General features: G+C 47.3%; 1 protein-coding gene across 1 annotated transcript in view; it reads right to left on the reverse strand.

Moving 5' to 3' along the window:
• The window catches only part of PAMR1 (peptidase domain containing associated with muscle regeneration 1), a 70,601-nt gene that overhangs the window by 23,772 nt on the left and 27,220 nt on the right, over nucleotides 1-19,609 (reverse strand). Inside the window, exons 3-6 of the mRNA XM_082660689.1 lie at nucleotides 18,819-18,947; nucleotides 8,641-8,755; nucleotides 4,338-4,555; nucleotides 1,643-1,750 (exon numbers count right to left, since the gene is read on the reverse strand). Of these exons, the coding sequence (XP_082516815.1) occupies nucleotides 1,643-1,750; nucleotides 4,338-4,555; nucleotides 8,641-8,755; nucleotides 18,819-18,947 (570 nt within the window). The remainder of the gene's footprint in view (nucleotides 1-1,642; nucleotides 1,751-4,337; nucleotides 4,556-8,640; nucleotides 8,756-18,818; nucleotides 18,948-19,609) is intronic.

The following is a 19,609-nucleotide window of genomic DNA, read 5'->3' on the forward strand; positions in this document are numbered from 1 at the left end:
AATCATGACTCTGCTTGGCTTCCTTCCCTCCTGGCCCAGCTTCCCCACTCCCTTACCAGCTTCGCCTGGGGGCATGTCCACACACATCCGCATGTCAGGATTTGCTTCAGGGGAACCCTGCCTAGGTCATTAGCTGCCCTCCTTGGCTTTCCCCACATTTTGATTCTTCTTGTTCTTCCAAACGTCTCATTCCATGTTGACAGCTGCAGTTTGTGGTACCTGTTTTAAGTCTCAAACTTCTGTTAGGACACACACAGGGTCTCGGTTACCAGAGACCCTTGATAGGTGATTCCTAGTCAGAGTGTGTATTTTAAGTTCCTCTCTGCCAATGGCACAGTCCTGGGTACTGCACCACTGGGCTGGATGTCACCTGATGCTGCCGTGGTCAGCGGTCAGCATTTGTACCCTTCCCCAGGGCAATGGATTTGCCCCATCAGATACATGTTCTAGTTTCTCTGCTCTGGCAAAAGTCTGAGTCTAATATCGGAGAAGAGTCATGATCTGCCTTTCAAGAACATGAATTAGAAACTTCTACCTGCTTCTGAGTGAGTTATTCCTTTGTGTTTGTTTCTTCTTATTTCTGCTGTTTGGTTGAACCAGGGTTAATGAGGGCTACTGTAACTGAACAGGACCCTATGGACCCTTCCCGGGACAGACTCCCCCCCCATATCCTCCGCTGTAGCTCCTCTCTGAAGTACCTAGATAATAGTATCTGGTGCACATTTCCTGGGTTGTTTTACAGATGCTAAAACCACCACCAAGTGGAAGAAATTAACTACTTGATGATCATGGGCATGTAGCTCCCAGACCTACTGGCACCTAAGGACTGATAATGTTTATCCCTCTGACGCCACTCTGTTACCTCACCATCAACTGATCAGAGAATTGTACACGAGCTGATCACATACCCTGTGACCCGCCCTCCCTCACCTGGCCTTTAAAAATGCTTTGCTGAAACCCTTCGGGGACTTCTGGCTTTTCCTAGCCCTAGCTGTCCTGGACTCCTTGTAGGGTGCCCACGATAAATGCCGCACTTTCCTTCACCACAACCCGGTGTCAGTAGATTGGCTTCACTGCACGTGGGCGAGCAGACCCACGTTTGGTTCGGTAATACTACTATGGTTCTGCTTCTGACTTGTGTCTGAGAGTGTGGGTGACTCAGTGGGACAGCCAGGATACAGCTCAGGCAGGAGGTGGGACTTGAGTGGTGACAGCAGAAGGGGAGCCGTCCTAGAGAACGATGTGTGGAATTCCATAGCTGGCATGACTCCAAAATTTGGATCCTGGGATGGACAGGGAGTTCAGACTCTGGGCCCCAGGTGGGCGTATGATGGTGGCTTTCTACCGTTGACACTTTCTCACTGTGTTTGAGCTCGGAATGTTATTCAAGGCCACTGAAGGCGTTATCTTTTTGAGAGGTATCTGCAGCAGTTGAGGACAAAACTGGGTGGTTCCAGAGATCCTGACTCAAAGGTAGCCCAGCCCATTGAGTGAGATCCACTCAATGGCAAAGCCCACATTATCCACCATCTTGGAGGGACCACGGTAGACAGCAGGGAACGACGCCCCCGGCAAGCTCCCCAAACCCTCTCCATGCCAGCCCCACGTGACACCTTAACTCCCACTCTGGAGGCAAACTCACGATTTTCACAGCGCTGCCCGGTGTAGCCTGCCAGGCAGGCGCACTTGTAAGATCCGGTGTTGTCAAGAAGGCAACTGCCGTCATGGAAACACGGCGCCGAGGAACAGGCTGTAAGAGAAAAGGCAAATTCTCTCAGGGCCCCGGGCAGTGAGTCAGTTTCTTCAAGCCTCCGGTCTTTCACTTGTTCGTCAGTCTTCCTGCAATTTTTTAACTCCTTTTATCGATATCATGTTACCATTGTTTGAGGTTGCCTAAAACAGCTGCTCATTAATCAAATGCTGCTGATGTTATCTGATGTTTTCCAAGGTCCCAGAAGTATGCTCCAGACACTTAAGAGTCTGAGACAACACACACAGGCGCACCACACAATTAAAGCGGAGGCGGGCTTCACCCCTTCCTGTAGGCGCTCCGTGGGAGACAGCAGCCTTGGGTAATAGATCATCGTTTTTTCCAAGGAAGCTCAGTATCCGGGATACTGGGGGAAAGGAACCGGAAGATGATCTTCATGACACTAGTGAAAGTGCACTCAAGAAGTTCCAGACACGCATTCTGTAAACAGTAGTCCCTTGAGATACTGAGAGTTAAGATCTCAGATAGGGTGGGGAAATGCTACTGGTGTTAAATGATAATTAACCAGATTCTCTACTGCAGAACTTCTCCGAACACTCCACATTCTGAGGTGCCTTGTGAATTTCTAAGAATGCACATAACGTCCCACCTTTCACAGGCTTATCTGACCTGAGAGACTGCATTTTAGAGTGTCCTGGGGACTATTTTTCTACAGAGAACACTTTGGGAAACACTAGTCTGCTTGTTACCCACCAATTCCACATTCATTTACCCTGGTGTAGAAATATATCACTCGGTCAAGTTCAACAAACCCAAATCGAGTGTTTGCTCTGTGTAAGGCACTGGAGGGATACAAAGTTGAACAGGAGCTCCCACTCACCAGATCAGAGCCTTTGGAAGAAGAGTAGGCAGTGACTATAAACTGAAGCATGATTCAGTTAGTGTCAGAAAAGAGAGAAAGTGCTAGAAGACATTCAGAAAAAGGCAAAGCCACAGCCCATCAGAACAAGGGAAAAGGCTTAACAGGGGAGGAGAAATCCGATAGGGCCTCGAAGGGTGGGACTTGATGGGCAGGAGTTGGGAGGTGGGTTTAGTCAGAGGGAGTAACTTGAGCACAGGCGGGACGCTTCGGGTGTTTGAGGAACGGGAAGAGCTCTGACTGTTTGACAATGGAGACCAGAGTTTCCAGAGTTCTCCAGGGGAGGTTGAAGAAGAGACCCCCCTAACTCTCCCCTCAGTCACAGGGGCACAAGCTGGCGAGCCACTGCTGCCCCCAACTGCTGACTGCCATAAACACCCCCAGATGTATCTCAGCCTCAGCTGGTAGGGCGTCACCGAGGGGCAAGGATTCAGCCACAGGCCGACCGCACCACAGCAGCAAAGCTTCTAGAACTCCCAGGCTCTGAGCAGCTGCAGAGGAGACTGACATCCCGGAAGGAGGCAGTCACACAGGAGCAACTGCCTAGAGCTCCTGTGGGACCATTCTCCGCGCGAGGAGGCTGGGGAGGGTGGGCTGTCTGCTGGTCTTGCTGAAAGGACAGGGCGGATGCCACGACTGCCCGCCTCCCTTCCTGAGACTTCTGTATCACACCTTCCATAAGGAAGCTATAATGGTCAATTGCAATTTTTAAAATTCAGTATTAAAATAATAGAACTTCCTTCTCGAGTTTATTTTGTAAAACCTGATGCAATCCAATCTCTGAGGACTGAGCACTTTGTTCATTCTGGCCAAATCCTACTTCCTAAATGAACAGGACAGGAGGTGAAGTCAGACTCAGAGTTACTCATAAAGTATGTGGCATTTCCTATGTTGTTTAAGACTTTGAACACCTATTTGAAAGATGACAAAGGGAGGCTCAGGGCATGCCTGGGGCAAGGCGGCTACTGAGGGCTTCCTCTGTACCAGACACAGTGCTAAGCTCTTCATCTGTTCTGTCTTCCAGCACCTCCTTAACGGAGCAGGATCTAGGGTTATGTCCTTATTCCCTGATTAGGAACATGAGGCCCAGAGAAGTAGAACTTGTCCAAGCCACACGGCTTAATCTGCTAGGGACCAAAGCTAATGCTCTTAACCATGACAGCCCCTAACAGAAGCTCTAGAGCCAAACTGTACAGATCCCTGGTTCCATCCCCAGAGCTGTGCAACAACAGACAAATTACCTGGTCTCTCTGTGCTGCAGCATCTAAACAGGGGAGTTAATAATGCTTAGCTCTGGTCCTAGTGAGCGTTTCTGAAATATCCCTTGCCATTGCTCTCTACCTTCTTTTTTTTTTTTTTTTTTTGCGGTACGCGGGGCTCTCACTGTTGTGGCCTCTCCCATTGCAGAGCACAGGCTCCGGACGCGCAGGCTCAGCGGCCACAGCTCACGGGCCCAGCCGCTCCGCGGCATGTGGGATCTTCCCGGACCGGGGCACGAACCCGTGTCCCCTGCATCGGCAGGCGGACTCTCAACCGCTGCGCCACCAGGGAAGCTCCTCTCTCTACCTTCTTAATGTGCAGGTTGCTTCTGAGAACCCAGCACGCTGGGTTTTAACAAGGCTGGGCAGGGAGAAGGGGGGTGCACAGAAAGGAACGTTTGTCTGGAGCACAGCCATAAAATGCGCCATTCGTCTCCCTGGCCTTTACCTGTGATCTCCTCAAAGACGGCATGGAAGCCGTCAAAGTTCTTGGAGCCATCTGAGTGGAAGAGGACGTGGAGCGAGGAACCCGAGCTTCGGATGGGAGCCGGCCGCTCGTTGCCACAGAAACGCCTGATGATCTGACTGTCGCTGCTGTCCCCGTCACGGACCTCGACATAGTCATACTGGCACATGTAGTCAAACTCCAGGCTCAACATGACAATCCTGTGGGTGGAGAGGGTGACAGCAGGAAACAGGTGGGCCCCAGATAGTCCTTACACCCCTGGGCAAGTTCAAGGCCAGATGAGAAACAGGTCTCTTGAAGAGTGGTGTCATTGGCCTGATGTGATAGGACAATGGTCCTGGAGGACTTGAGGTCAGATACGTTTCTTTTAATGTGTGTAGGTAGGTATTCTGTGTGCAGGTGTGTGTACGCACACGCCCAGGTGAGGGGAGTCCATTCGGAGAATCTCTGCACACACTGGCTCTTCTTCCAGGAGCACTTCTCCTCCCAGGCTGCGTGGCTGGTTCTTTCCTATCCTCGGGTCTCAGCTTAAATATTCTCTCCTCAAAGAGGCTTCCCTGACAACTCTTTCTAAAGGAGATCCATTGTTTTCTTCATAATGCGTAGCTACATTTTAATTTCTCATATTTATCTCCTTGACTTTGTGAGTGTGTGCGCATGCCTGTCTCCTCCCCTTGACTGCAAATTCCTCGAGGGTAGAGTGTGACACCTGTCTTATTCCACCACTGTTTGCTTAGTGCCTAACGCAGTGCATGGCACATAGAGACTAAACAAATATTGCTGAATAGATGACAATGGATACTCTATCGTAATTTTACAACTGGAGAGTGGAAAAGAGTATGTTGTCTTGCAAGACCAAGTAAAGGAAAAAACTCTGCACGCTCTTCTGTCTGACGGAAGGATCAGAAGATAATTATTCTCTTGGTAACAATTCTTGCCCCAAAGAGTAGAAAAAGTAGCACCATATCAAAATTTCAGAATTGAAAGAGATCTGATATATCTGTGATACCTTAAAGGGGTCTTAGGTTTGGAAATACTGGGGTGCAGCAGATCAAAAAAGCAGAAGGTAACCTTAAGCTCCCATTTCCAAGAGATAAGAAAAGAGGCAGTCACATCCCAGGGCAAGAGAGGAAAAGACATTTTTTAGAAGATTCCCAAGGGAATGCCTAAGTATCAAGTTCACAAAATGTACGTCTGTCTCTTGCCCCTCACAGTTTGGAGAAGTTAGGCACAGACAGAAGAGCTCAGAACTACAACCTGCAAAGTTGGGACCTGGGCTATTTCTACCACCTTGGGTAAAAACTTCAAGAGCCAGAGTTAGAGAGCAATCAGGATACTCTAAATGCTCTTAAAGGTCTTACTGAAAAAGAAACCCAATCACTGAGTATACTTAGTGTTTATTTTTCAAAGATGTTTATCACAAAATCTTTTGCTAGGGAGTGTACGTCCTGTTAATCATACTTTGTGAAACATGCTGTAGCATGTAAGGATCTGACTTCTCATCCAGATGCCACTACCAACTCACTGTGAGCCTTGAGCAATCACTTCCTTCTCTGGGCTTTGGTATCTTAGTCTAAAAAGGGTAGGAGGGGGGACAAGGCCACCACCCAACAGAGATCACAGCTTTTTCTGAAACTGAAACATGAGACATTGCAACCTGTATTTACATTCATTCATTTGTTCACTTATTCAACACATTTGTGGCAGCTCTGCACTGTGTCAGACGCTGTTCTAGGTGCTGAAAGTACAGCAGTGCTCCAAGTAGATACAGTGCCCGCCCTCATGGAGTTCGGATCTGGGGGACAGACAATAAGCAAGGAAACCAGAAAACAAAGGAATTGTTGGCAATAGAGACAGTGGATGGACTTGAGATTATTTTACAAGTAAGGAAGTAGATTTTGTGATGACCTGGCTGTGGGAGGTGATGGAAAAGGGGGGCATCAGGGAGGACTGCCAGCTTTGGGGCTGAACACTAGGCTTCAGAGTATTTATGTCCTTATTATTATCCCTGGCCAGCAGGTCCAGGTTTGACTGGAAGGAAAGAAATCTACATATTTCCAATCCTTCCTAGGGCCCTTTCCCAGGCAGGTGATGCGCTTCTCAATCCTTCCACCATTTTGGACTTTTGTTTGGCGGGGTTAGGGGGAGGGGATTTATTTTGTACCCTGTATCTCCTGAGAAGCTCTTCAGAGGCCCCTGAGGGGACCACTGGTCCTGGTCCCTGAGCTGCTGAAAAATTAACATGTGGCATTTAACACCTGCCATTATCATCCTGCCAGACCCAGCCTGGAGCCCATTCAGCAGAACTGTGTGGCCCCTCACTTCCTCCTTGAGTTAACCTTCCTCTGGGAAAGTCCACTTAAAGAAGCTTACTCCTAACCCCAGGACCTGGGGGAGCAAGAAGACCAGCCACTAAGCACAGCTTTGATGAGAAGGATTGAGAAGGGGACCTGATTTGCTGGCTCTTTCCCAAGCGGGTATCGTGTTGCCCCTCCTGAAGGACAGAACACCATGGAGGAGCCAGCTGGCATGTGGTAACCTCCAGGTGCATTGATCCACCCAGAAAACACCTACTGAAAGCCTGTGCCCTAGAAGATTAGAGATTTCCATCACCACCAACCTCCCCACTGGTTAGAAAAGGGAAGAGCTAGGTGGACAATGTCTCTAGATGTCCCAGGGGAGAGTGGGCCACTCTGCTTCCCTAGAGAGGAAGAGCAGAGGTGCTTGCCAGGGGAGAGAAGATACACTGGAAGCAGGGAGCACTTCTTTCAACTTTATTTATGCAACAAGAATCCACCAAGCTGGGAATGTGAATTGGTACAGCCACTATGGAGAACAGTATGGAGGTTCCTTAAAAAACTACAAATAGAACTACCATATGACCCAGCAATCCCACTACTGGGCATATACCCTGAGAAAACCATAATTCAAAAAGAGTCATGTACCAAAATGTTCATTGCAGCTCTATTTACAATAGTCCGGAGATGGAAACAACCTAAGTGCCCATCATCGGATGAATGGATAAAGAAGATGTGGCACATATATACAATGGAATATTACTCAGCCATAAAAAGAAACGAAATTGAGCTATTTGTAATGAGGCGGATAGACCTAGAGTCTGTCATACAGAGTGAAGTAAGTCAGAAAGAGAAAGACAAATACCGTATGCTAACACATATATATGGAATTTAAGAAAAAAAAATGTCATGAAGAACCTAGGGGTAAGACAGGAATAAAGACACAGACCTACTAGAGAACGGACTTGAGGATATGGGGAGGGGGAAGGGTAAGCTGTGACAAAGCGAGAGAGAGGCATGGACATATATACACTACCAAACATAAGGTAGATAGCTAGTGGGAAGCAGCTGCATAGCACAGGGAGATCAGCTTGGTGCTTTGTGACTGCCTGGAGGGGTGGGATAGGGAGGGTGGGAGGGAGGGAGACGCAAGAGGGAAGAGATATGGGAACATATGTATAACTGATTCACTTTGTTATAAAGCAGAAACTAACACACCATTGTAAAGCAATTATACCCCAATAAAGATGTTAAAAAAGAATCCACCAAGCACCTGTGGTGTGTACCGGGTCCTGTTTCAGGCACCTGGATGCAGCAGTGAGGAGGTCTCACAAAACAGGATGCACTCGTGTTATTTATCTATACTTACAATAAACCTGGGTCTATACTTTGGACTGTGGCATAAATGAGTCACATTTGTGAGGACCCCAAAGCTCTATAAGAAGAATCAGCTTATCTTCCACGCATGTGAAATAATCAGTTTATTGGCTGCAGGGGCGGTGGCTGTCTTCTGAGAACAGCAATGAAAGGAGCTGTGATGAGCATGAACCCCAGCCTAGAGGGCAAATCCCTTAAAGGCTAGACCTGTCCTTATTTCTTCCCTTCCCTCCCATAGAGTCTAGTCCAGTACTGAGTGAATAGGAAGGCTTGGTCAGGATCTGGGGGTTGGGGGATAGATTGCTCTCGGTGTCCTGCTGTGTTGGTATTATCCTTGGGTCACCGTCACCTGAGCCTCACTGTCGTCGGGCAGTGAGTGACAAACATCTAATTGACTATAGCTTTACCCAGGCCTTAGCCCACAAAATCACTGAGAGGTAAAGATTCTAATATACATTTTCTGCTTTTAAAAATGAAGTTCTGATGATTAGCCCTTGGTCACTAGGATCCAGGACCTTTGGTCCTGTTACTGTGTTTCATAATTTTACAACTTTGGTCCTGTTACTGTGTTTCGTAATTTTACAACAACAATTCTGACCCCAGCCCCTTACCTTAGCTGGATGATAAACCCAGGTTTGGTGTGAATGGTCCATTCGCAGTGAGCATTCAGGGGGTAGCTCTCCAACAAAATCTGACCCTTCGGGACTCGTAGAACCTGGCCACATCCTAAGAAGAGAAGATTGGGGAATGGAAATTGGAGTCAACAGGAAAGAGATGGTAAAAGGTCGCAAAGCCTCTGAGCTCATCCCACACCCTTGAGAACAGAATGGAGAAGGATATTTCTACTTCTCAGGCACCTGGCAACGTGCTAGGCAATCGGCAGTGAATTGTTAATTCATCTGATCCAGCCAACAGCTTAAGAAGAGAAGTAGTACCATTCCAGTTTTCCAGATGGAAAAACAGATAACCAGAGATTAAATAAATAACTTGTCTAGCTACTAAGTGACAAAGCAGAGATTTAAACCTGTGTCTGGACGTAAAGTCCAAGCCACTCTCTCCCCTGCCTCTCTAAGACGGCCGCATGCCAGCCTGCTGCTGCCACCTTACCAGGCTCAGAAAGCAGGCCCTCCCCGCAGCTCTACATGGGACACTGTGGCCTTTGTCCAGAGTCTAAATCTGCATAAGACCCTTTGGTCTGTGTTCCCTGCACATTCGCTACCCCACAAATATAACCCCAAAGCAACTCCTTCCTGACCCCCCTCCATCCATTTAGAAAATGTATGTATTAATTTGTTCTGTGAGCAACTATGTGATAAACACCTGCAGGGGGGCATGAACTCCAACCATTTGGACTGGATTAGTGGTTTTCAATTTTTTTCTACCTCCCAAGCCCCTTTTTTTTTCAGACAAACTCTTATGAAGACCACCGATTTAATTTTTAAAAATGGATCCAAGAGGGGCTCCTGGTTGAAGCAGAAGCTGGGGCCCCAAGCCCTCCACTCTCACTATCACCTTGGTCTCCTGAGTTACCTCCGAGGAATCCCCAAGATTTGAAAACCACGGAACAGAGTCTTCATTAAATTATATCATATCTTCTAGTGTTAAGCAGAGATGTGTAAGATGCACCTTAGTTTTACAAAAGAGTTTGGGGGAAATGTCTTGAATTGGTGTTATAGAAAAAAATGTTGTCTGGGTCATGTAAATAAACTATATTTTCTACCAGAGTTGGCAAACTATGATCCATGGGCCAAATCCGGCTTCCTGCCTGTTTTTGAAATAAAGTTTTATTGGAACAGAGCCACACCCATTTTTAATGCATTGTCTAAGGTCAGTTTCCAGCTATAATGGCAGAGTTGAGTAGCTGCAAAAAGAGACAGGAGAATCCACAGAAATGAAAATATTTACCATCTGCCCCTTTACAGAAAAAGTGTATTTAACCCTGTTCTACACAGAACCCAGTTTAACCTCATAAATTCTGGACACGCGGTTATCTTCAATAACCCCCCCAAATAAATTCTCATTGCTCAAAAGAAAAATATGAACATCAGTGGATGGTGTCTCATGGCAGGATGATGTTAGTAATATTTCTACAGTGTTAGGAATACAGCCCCAACTCTGCTTTTGACAAGCTGTGAGGTCTGAAGCTTGTGACTTTTGCAAAACTGAGTGCTAGGCAGCATGAGTCATCTCATCATTAGGGTGTTTATTGCTGCTGCCCAGCACCACATGGGAAACATCTTCCACCACTTTCCATGTGGGGCTCCTGTCTGGGCCAGGCCTCCATTCTCTCTCTCTGCAATTCCAGCCTCCTCACATCCATCCTTGTCTCCCAACTTTCCATTCTCCACGTAGCAGCCAAAGCCACCTTTAAATAAATAAATTAGATCACATTACTCTCTCGACTCGACCCTCCAGAGGCTGGCCACTGTGCCTCCCCTTCCCACAGCATCCAGGGCCCTGCCTCACGGACTGCCCAGCCCTGCCCTCTGCCCGGTCTCTACCACCACCCATCTGGTCTTCATGCAGCTCCAGCCACACGGCCTCCTTTCTGTCCCAGCTCCAAGCCTTGCATCCACTGCTCCCTTAACCTACAAGGTTCATCTTCTTCCACATCTCCTTCCTTTGGGAATTAAGCTCAACTGCTGCTTCTTCAAAGAGAACTTCCTGGACCACCCAGCTAAAATGGACCTTCACGTCTCTACAGTCACTGCCTTTTACTCGATTTTGTTTTCTTCATAACACACATCACTATCGGAAATTATCTAGCTTATCTGCTTACTCCCTTTGGTAGAGCTGGGACTTCTCTAGCTTGTACACCTAGAATGGAAACTGGCATATAACAGGTGCTCAAAAAAGAGCTGTTGAATGAATGAATGATGATATTGTGACAGGCCAGGGACTGGCTAAGAGACTTACACAAATTCTCTTGTTTAATCTTCACAAGAAACCTGGGAGAACGATATTCATTTCCCCAGTCCCCAGACAGGAACACTAAGGATGGGAGAAGTTAGGTGACTTCCCCACAGCTGGATGGCCAGGAAGTCGGAAGACTGCAGACGACTGTTCTAACTGCCGAGCAGTGGTTACGACGGGACTCCCGAGTCCCGCTGTCATTGGTTTGAGTCTCAGCCTTAGCGTCACGGGGCTGCGTGGCCTTGGGCAAGTTTCTTCATCTCGCAGAACCTCACTAGACCGGAGCCAAATGGGAGTAACTAGCACTTACTTCATACGTTTTGTGAGACTTGAATCGGATTACGCACATGGGAAGCAGTGAGCAGAAAACTCAGCAAATGCTAGCTGTTGCTACTTGGTGGCAGAGTGGGGATTTGAACTTGGATCTGTCTAGTACCAAGGCTGGGTCTCTGCTAGTGCATTAAACTGTCGTAGGGTTTCCTGACCCAGCCTTCTCCCACTCGGTTTTGAAGCAGCAGGATTTTTCCACCACCACCCGTCCCCCAAATACATTGAATCTCTGCCCCAGCCCCCAACTTCTGGAAGAGCACGTGCCTTCTGCCTGCATACCTCACACTCCTCATGGCCCCCATCCGCCCATCTGCTGCCCGGCTACGGAAGTGATACATTGGGTGTGAGAGACAAAAAAAGAAACCTTCCTGCACAGTCTCCGCCCCTCTGGGACTGGCAGCCTCCCAGCCACAAGGTGTTAAATCCCAGCTCCGCAGCAAACCTCCTGCAGGGACCCCAAGTCGGAATCAGCAGCAGATGCCGCCAGCCTGCTTCTGGTTTCCTCCCTGGAATCAGACAGCAGTGTCACTGCCCTCCCACCCCGCAGGTCCACGGGGAGCTGGTGCCCCTCCCCAGGCAGGTCTTCTTGGCAAGACCACACGGTCTTTGGCCAGCCCCAGGGTCTCGTGCGGCCTCCAGCGGGCCGGGAGCCCCACTCACCCCGGGGGGCTGGCCCCCGGCCACCTGAGATGCAAGACCACTTGTTCCTGGGGCCCAGGGGCCGTCCTTCAGAAGCAGCCAGGATTCCCGGCCACATGTGACGCCTCGGTCCCTCATGATGTTTTCCTTCTCACTCCAGAGGGGAGGGCAGAGTCGGTCCCAGGAGCGGGGACAAGTTCCAACCAGCCAGAGACAAAGAGGCCACTTCTCAGAGATGTGCTCTGGGCGGAGGGTACTGGGCACCGGGAAAAGGAGAAGGCGCTCTGCTCCCTCCTCACACCAAGCGACTCCCACCTCCACGTGGGCGTCTGAGTCAGAGGGTCCGGGCGCGGGGCAGACTCACTGCACCCTCTGTCAAGAGCAGAACACCAAACACAGGTGAGCGTCCCCGCCAAGGAAGTACGGCTGGCCAACCAAGCAGGTGGTCCTGAGTCTGAAAGACCAGAGAGGCAATGGCCCAGACGAAGTGCTCAGATTCCCTGACCATGTCTTGCTGCAGGGGAAGAGGGTGTGTGTATGTGTGCGTGCGTGTGTGTGTGCGCGCGCGTGTGTGTGTGCAGGGAATTTTGCCAGCCAAGCCAGACTGTCCCCTGGGATCTCGAATCCTGGACTCATCTCCAAGGCCGCCCCCTCCCCCATCTTTCCCCTTGGCTACAAACCCAGACAAGAGAGAGAGCTGGATAGACTCTGCCTCTACAGAGCTGAAAGGAAACCTTCATGAACTGCTAAACTAGAAAGAGAGCGGAAGGTTCCCAGCAAAAATGAACACCCCCAGCATTCAGACAAGTCTTGTTATCTCCAGCTGGGGAAGCAAGGAGGGAGAGGCAGGAGAGAGACACAACATACTTCTGAGAAGCAGTGCTTTTTTTTTTTTTTTTCTTTAATCTTTTCTCTTGGATGGGGGCGGGGGAAGGACTAAAGAAAGCATTCTGACCTAAAAAGCCATTTGCACTTTCCTTCCTCCTTCAAACAGCACTCAGGAGACAGGACTCACAATGGTTAAGGGGCAGCCTGGAAGCACGACCGGGTCGTAATCTCAGTTCAGATTTTCCAAGCTGTGGGAGCCGAGACAAGTTCTCTAGATTTTCCAAGCCAAGGTTCCCTCACGTGGAAATAAGCATAATAGGAGGACCTGCTACCATGTTGTTGTTGTTGATAAGTTCTTATTTGTTTGAGGATTAAATGAGATAGATATTGTGTGTAGAGCATTAGCAAGTGCCTGGTACACAGAAACCCTCCGTAAATGGCACCTAATGCTGTCGCGTCTCGAGTCTTGTCTGGATCTGAGACACAAATTTGGTACAGGAATCACAGGTGACAGCTCAGGTTCTGACCCACCGCTCCAGGGCTCCTAGGAGCCTCTTTACATCATGGGCTGAAGCCCTAAAGCCTGTAGGCCCAGGAGCTCCGACAGTGATGGCAGAACAAAAGCCTGGATGAGGACATGGGAAGGACCGGGAGCCGCAAGGAAGCTCACACCTTCCATGTGATTTGGTTCATCCTACCCTGACCTGCTAGGCCCTCAGACAGGCACTCGGAGTGAGGACCTCACGGGCCTCTCACATCAAGAGGCGGTTTAGTATAGAGGATGAGAGACTGGGCCCTGGGGCCCAGCCTCTGAACTGGCACCTTGGCTTTGCCACTTACCAGCTGCATGACAGCAAGTGGGAAAGTTACTCAGCCCCTCTGTGCCTCAATGCCCTCACCTATAAAAGGCTGTGATGCGGATTAATGAGTTTGTACGTGAAGGTACTTAGAACAATACCTGGTTCAAAATAAGTGCTAAGTGATGGCTTTTGTCAGGGGCTCAGGTCTTCATTAGATGTCCAGGAATGACTTCATGGCTCATCCTGTGATTTGGCCTATATTCCCAACCAATCTGATACTTTATAATGGTGGTTTAAATGTTTGTCTCCTCCACGACACAGTTCTGTGAGAGCAGGGACCTTGTCTGTCTTGCTCACACCTTTGTGTGCATCGAGTAGATGCTTAATTAATTGTTAACTGAATGAATGACTATGCCGGATTAAATCGAACATCTCCTTGCCCAATCAAACCATTTTTGAAGCCCATCCCCCCATACCAGTGGTCCTGAGAAGATAACCTCCTCATGGCCAGTGTATATTCTCTTGTACCTTGGGAAGTTCCATTTTATTATTCTTCCTCTCTGGCCTTACATTGATTTCCTTCCCAACAAAGAAAAAGAAAAAGAGTTCCCTTCAAGGCTCTGGTTTAGTAATAATACCAATAGCAACTACCATTTATTGAGCACTTACTATATACCAGACTCCATGTTAAGGAATTTTATAGACAGCACTTCAGTTAACCCTCACAAAAATCCTCTGAGGGGGCACTATTATTTTTCCCATTTTGTAAATGAGGAAACTGAGATTTACAAAGATTGCGTAACTTTGCCCAAAGTCACGGGAGAGATTAAAATCCAGGTCCTAATGGTTCCAAGCCCAGCTGTTAACTACCACATAATACCACCCCCAATTTGTTCCTAATTGGGCATTGTTCCTTTCCTGGAAGTGTCAGGACACAAAAGCCCAGAGGAAGATGAGCCAGTTTTCAGTAACTCCACCCAGGTGACTCTATGCTCTCCCAGGAAGATGGCTCCTTAAATCAGTAACTCAGTCACACACAGATTTGTGAGCCTTTTCTCTCCCTCCCCCTCTCCCTCCTGCTCTCCCTCCTTCCTTCTTTTCTTCCCTCCTTTCCTCCCTCCCTCTCTCCCTCTCCCTCCTTCTCTCTTCCCTTCCTGTCTCCCTCTCTCCCCCTCTCTCTCTCATTTGCTCTTGATCATTCCTGGTTATGGCTCAAGGACCAGCCTGATATTCCAGCCCCACAAACAGTTTTGGTCACAGCTGATGGCCAGTTCCTCTGCTCCTCTGCTTCTATCTATAATATAACTAAGATAAGAAAAAAGTTTTAAGGGCCTATAATCTCTCCCCATAAATCCTCTCTCATCTACGTTGCTTTCCTAACCTTCTTACCTCCCCTAGATCCTTTGGGGCCCGAAGGGTTGGCATCACTTCAGTGCTACCTAGAAGCATGGCATCCGGGTGGCTCTCGGGCCCTCTCACGCTCATCTCATCTGGTGGCTTAGGAACTTGGTCTGAAGGCCAAGTTAAATAAACTTCACTCTGGAAGTCAGCAGAGTGGTTCCACTTAAGAACTCAACTTTCCTGTTTAAGAAGCTTTGAAAGGAAGCCTTGATTTTGACTTTAGAGATCAGTGTCTCTCATGGCCAGCACCAGATCACAGTTCCTAAATACCATTCCCCACAAAAGGAACCAGGATTCGTGGAGAAATAGCTGGTTCCGGGACCTGTATGTAAACAATCAAGGTGAACTTGAAACATTTTGGGAGAGGGTGGGGGGTTACGGTGGCCAAGAAGCAAGGAAGTGCTCAGTGAATGATGTGATGAAGTGGGCTTAAAGGGTCTTCGGTGGCCAATTCTGGGACAATTTGAGCATTAAAAAATGATGGTAGCACTATTAAATGTGGAAAAAAAAGAAAATTCATGAATCCATAGTGCAGAAGAAGAGAGAGCAGGCCAAATGTGGGAAAATAATAATAATGGGTAAATCCAGGTAAAGGATGAATGAAGTATTCTTTCAACTTTCTGTGTATTTAAAACTTCTCAAAATAGAAAGTTGGAGAAAGAAGGAATCAGCTTCTTAGCCTGAATATTCTGAGATTACTAAACCAATATTTCCTGGCCAGGAAGATGTGAAGAAAGTTGTCTCCTGGGCTCAGTGACCTCCAGCCCTTCTCCAATTCTCTTGGTTAATGGAACTTGTCAGTGGTTATGAATCAATCAATCACCTAATGGATTTTAAGACTCTAAGAAGTTAGGTTAATACCAACTGTGACAAGCATTGTCAAGGACAGGGAGCAAATAAAGGTGCTACCACGACTGCTCAGTACTGAATGCTCTATAACTCAAATATAAAAGAGGCTGATACCTTCTGGCATTTGCACTCCTCTTTCCTTCTAAGGTTCTATATGGCACTCAGGAAAAAAATGCCAGGGCGCTACAACGGGGCTCAGCAGGAAGCCTTCCTCCTCCAGGATTAAAGGGCCTGAAAGGATCGCTTGGGCGCCATCTACTGGGTAAATGCTTGCACTGCCACCTGGCTCCCGCACTGTGCCCCAGCTGTGCACAGACCACCCAAGTGTTCAGCTGCCCCTTAACAGAGGCAGGCAGCATGGTGCCCAGCACTGAGCAGGCATTCAACAAATACTGAAATGAATTACTTCCTCTTATGAATTCCCTTCACATTTATTTAGTGCCAGTATGAGCTGTAGGTGATAAGAACCTAATAACAACATATCAATGTCTTCTTAGGGTCAAGCCCTGTTTCCACGAATGTACTGTAAACTCACGGAGGGTTCATTGTATTCCCTGGTGACCAGCCCGGTGATCCATAAGAAATGCTTCCTTTGTGTATGTGGCTGTGATCAGATAATATCCATAACTGGGTGGAATGAGGACAGTAATCAGGTAACATACACAGTATGGAATGAGGCTTTCAGAACAAACATCACGGAATTGAACAAGCATAACTGAACCAACAAAGAATGAGACAGGAGTATGACCATCACTTTGTTTCATAGCATTGACCACACTCTTATTTTGTTTTGGTTTTTGTTTTGTTTTGTTTTTTGGTCTCTCCTCTCTAATTTTCAAGCTCTAAGATGGCAGTGACTACATCTGTCTTGCTCATCATTGCACCTGGGAGCATCCATTCAAGAAATATTTTTTGAATGGTTATGGGTAGATTTATTCATTAAGCATTTTTTTAATGAATGGGGGCATGTGTGCTCTGCTTTGCCTGCCTAGTTGTGATGACCAGTTGCCCTGAGCCAGTTCTGCTGTCCTTGAGAAGGCTTTGATCCTACACATGGCCACCATGACCAATCCAACCAATCAGACTCCATACACAGTCAGCTCTTACACTGAGGCTAAACCCAGGACTCAACCAATAGGTACCATTTGGAAAGACACACCTACAGGATTTCTTGGGGCAAATGCAGTCCTTCTGTCTTTGACCTCGCACATGCAAATATTCTTCCCCTTCTCTGCCTAGTCCGATAAACAAACCCACTTACTCACACAGAGTGTTTAGAGTATTGTTTAGGAAATATTTGTACTCTTCCCCTTGGGACGGAATATACTCTCACACTTGACTGATTTGGGGATTAGCCATGTGACTTCCTTGGAATATGAGTGAACGTGATGTGAGCAGAGGCCTTAAATTTGGCTGTGTGTTTGGCTTGGCCTCTTGTGCTTCTGTGACCCACTCTGAGAAGACCACACGCCAAGTTTCCCCTTTGGTCTGAGCCCTGAACCCTAGAGTTCAACCCAGGCCAACCCAGCTGAAACCAGTTAAACCCCAGCCAACTCACAGACCCAGGATAGAGAAAAATACACATCTGTCCTTTTGAGGTTGTTTGTTACACAGCAAAAACTGACAAATCTATATGAACACATTATCACCACCACCCCTGAAAGCTTCAACTTAGAAATTCTGTTCTCTGACCACAATACCTCTTCCATCTACATGTTCCATTGCTTTATTATCACTAAGCCTGCTTTTCCATCTCATCGAGACCTCCAGTCCCTATTCTCTTTACCCGGTTCTTTTTGGTTTCATGCCCTACCCAACCTGGACCCCTGGACAATCATGTCTCAGCCAACTCTTGCATCAACCAAATGACTGCTTTTATTCATCTCTGCTACCATGCTGCCAGAGAGTATCATCCACCTGTCCTGGCTGCATCACCTACACAGGAGTTCCAGCTTCAACTGGGTGCTCAGCCTTGCTTGGACATGCTTTAAATCATCGCTAGCTGGTGCATTTCCTCATTCATCACGTGGCTGTCCCAAAACTTTGGTACTCTCAAGCCTCAGCTTCCCTTCTACTCTGCTATCATTAGAGATTTCATACCCTGCTTTGCAGAGAAAACAGAGCTATTAGGAAGAACTCACCACTGGGAGGTAGGTGAGTACTATGGTTGAGAATATGGGGTCTGAAATCACATAGACTTAGGTATCTTCCTCACCCTTTGCCCCAGACTCTTGTATTTTGCAACAGGTTTGATCAAGCGAAGAACACCAATAGCACTCCATCCTCTATTTCTGCAGACTGGAAATATCGTTCATAAGAGTAAAATTACTTAGACTCTAAGACCACCCTGACTGCTCCTGATTCAAATAGGAAACATGTGAAATAGGCTTTTAACGAAACGACGACAGTTTGTACATTGCTCCAGATCCTGACTCTCAGTTGCTGCAGAGGGGAATCTTAAACTGAGACAGGTTAGATTTCCACTCCATTTTCAAAGGATTATTGACTCAGAGGGGGACACTAATAAAGATTTAGTAATTCTCGGAGATCAAGCAGAACCCAGAAAGAATCCCTTTCCTGGGACACGTGGCATGATGACCATTTGATATGGGTTCCAGGAATTTAACCCAGGACTCAAGAAGGTTTCCAATAGAAATTCATATGTTAAATGCACTACAGACTTAGCATTTTTGAAGCCTTATTCACTGCTTGCTGACCAATGACAACACGCAATTGCTTCTCAGTGGACATGAGGCATGCTCTGTGCAGAATGCATTGGCTTCATTTAGGAGAGAGGGGAAGATTTAAGAACAGACAGAAACCTCCTGTGGCCAATTCCAAACAGAAGTCCACAATCCATACCCAACAGATGGAAACACATCTTTGCTTTTTACAGTCTTACCTAGAAAGCCCTCTGGCCACAAATTTTCCAGAATTCAGAGTCCAATAAGATAAACCTTAGTCCATGGCAAAGCTGAGACTTTAAAGGAGCACACGCTAGAGATGGAGCTATGTCAGGGTCTACTCACGCATGCAGTCTCCTCCGTACCAGCCCGCGTGGCACTCTGCACAGTAGATGCCCTTCACGTAGAAGTCGTCCAGAGTACCCCCCCACGAGCCGTTTCGGCATGTCTTGCAGTTTTCAAAGATGGTACAACCTGAAAATTTTCCAAGCAGAAGGGTGTTAGATTAAGCACATGCAGGTTCTAATGGGCTGCATGAGAGAGAAACTACGGACCTTCCCAGGACCTTGTCTCAACTAAGGGCATCTGGGCCTAGAAAGGTACCAAAGCCCTTATTTAAAAATGCTCGTTCCTAGGAAGACGCTAGAGGCACCAGAATTCAGACTGAGGAGTTTAGGAGGGTGGTCTGAACCAACTTCCTAGGTAGTGGCTGATGGCTTTTTTTTTTTTTTTTAATTCCATTTCTGGTCATAATTATGAACTTTAAGTTTCAATAGAACACAATGCTATTTAAAATTATTTTGTAATCACTATGTTTTATCAAGCAAATAACACTGATGAAAATACCTCCAAATTTAAGACTAATTGACAGCAGATGCCTATCACTATATGAAAACCAAATCTAAATTACACTGTTGTTTGTACTGAAGGAAAACCCTCTTGCTGGTTGTAAATTTTTCACGTTTTACAGGGATGCCATAGCTCACGTAACGTCAGTAACCTGAAAAGTACTATGAGATGTCAAAAACATTTAGTAATGAGCTTCCAGACGGATTGCACATTTTGGTTCTAATGCATTAGTTATAAAGAAGTCTACATGGAGATAATTCACATACCATAAAATTCCCTCTTTTGAA

This window comes from Grampus griseus, assembly GCF_964374135.1.
Source record: "Grampus griseus genome assembly, chromosome: 8".
NCBI classification, from domain to species: domain Eukaryota; kingdom Metazoa; phylum Chordata; class Mammalia; order Artiodactyla; family Delphinidae; genus Grampus; species Grampus griseus.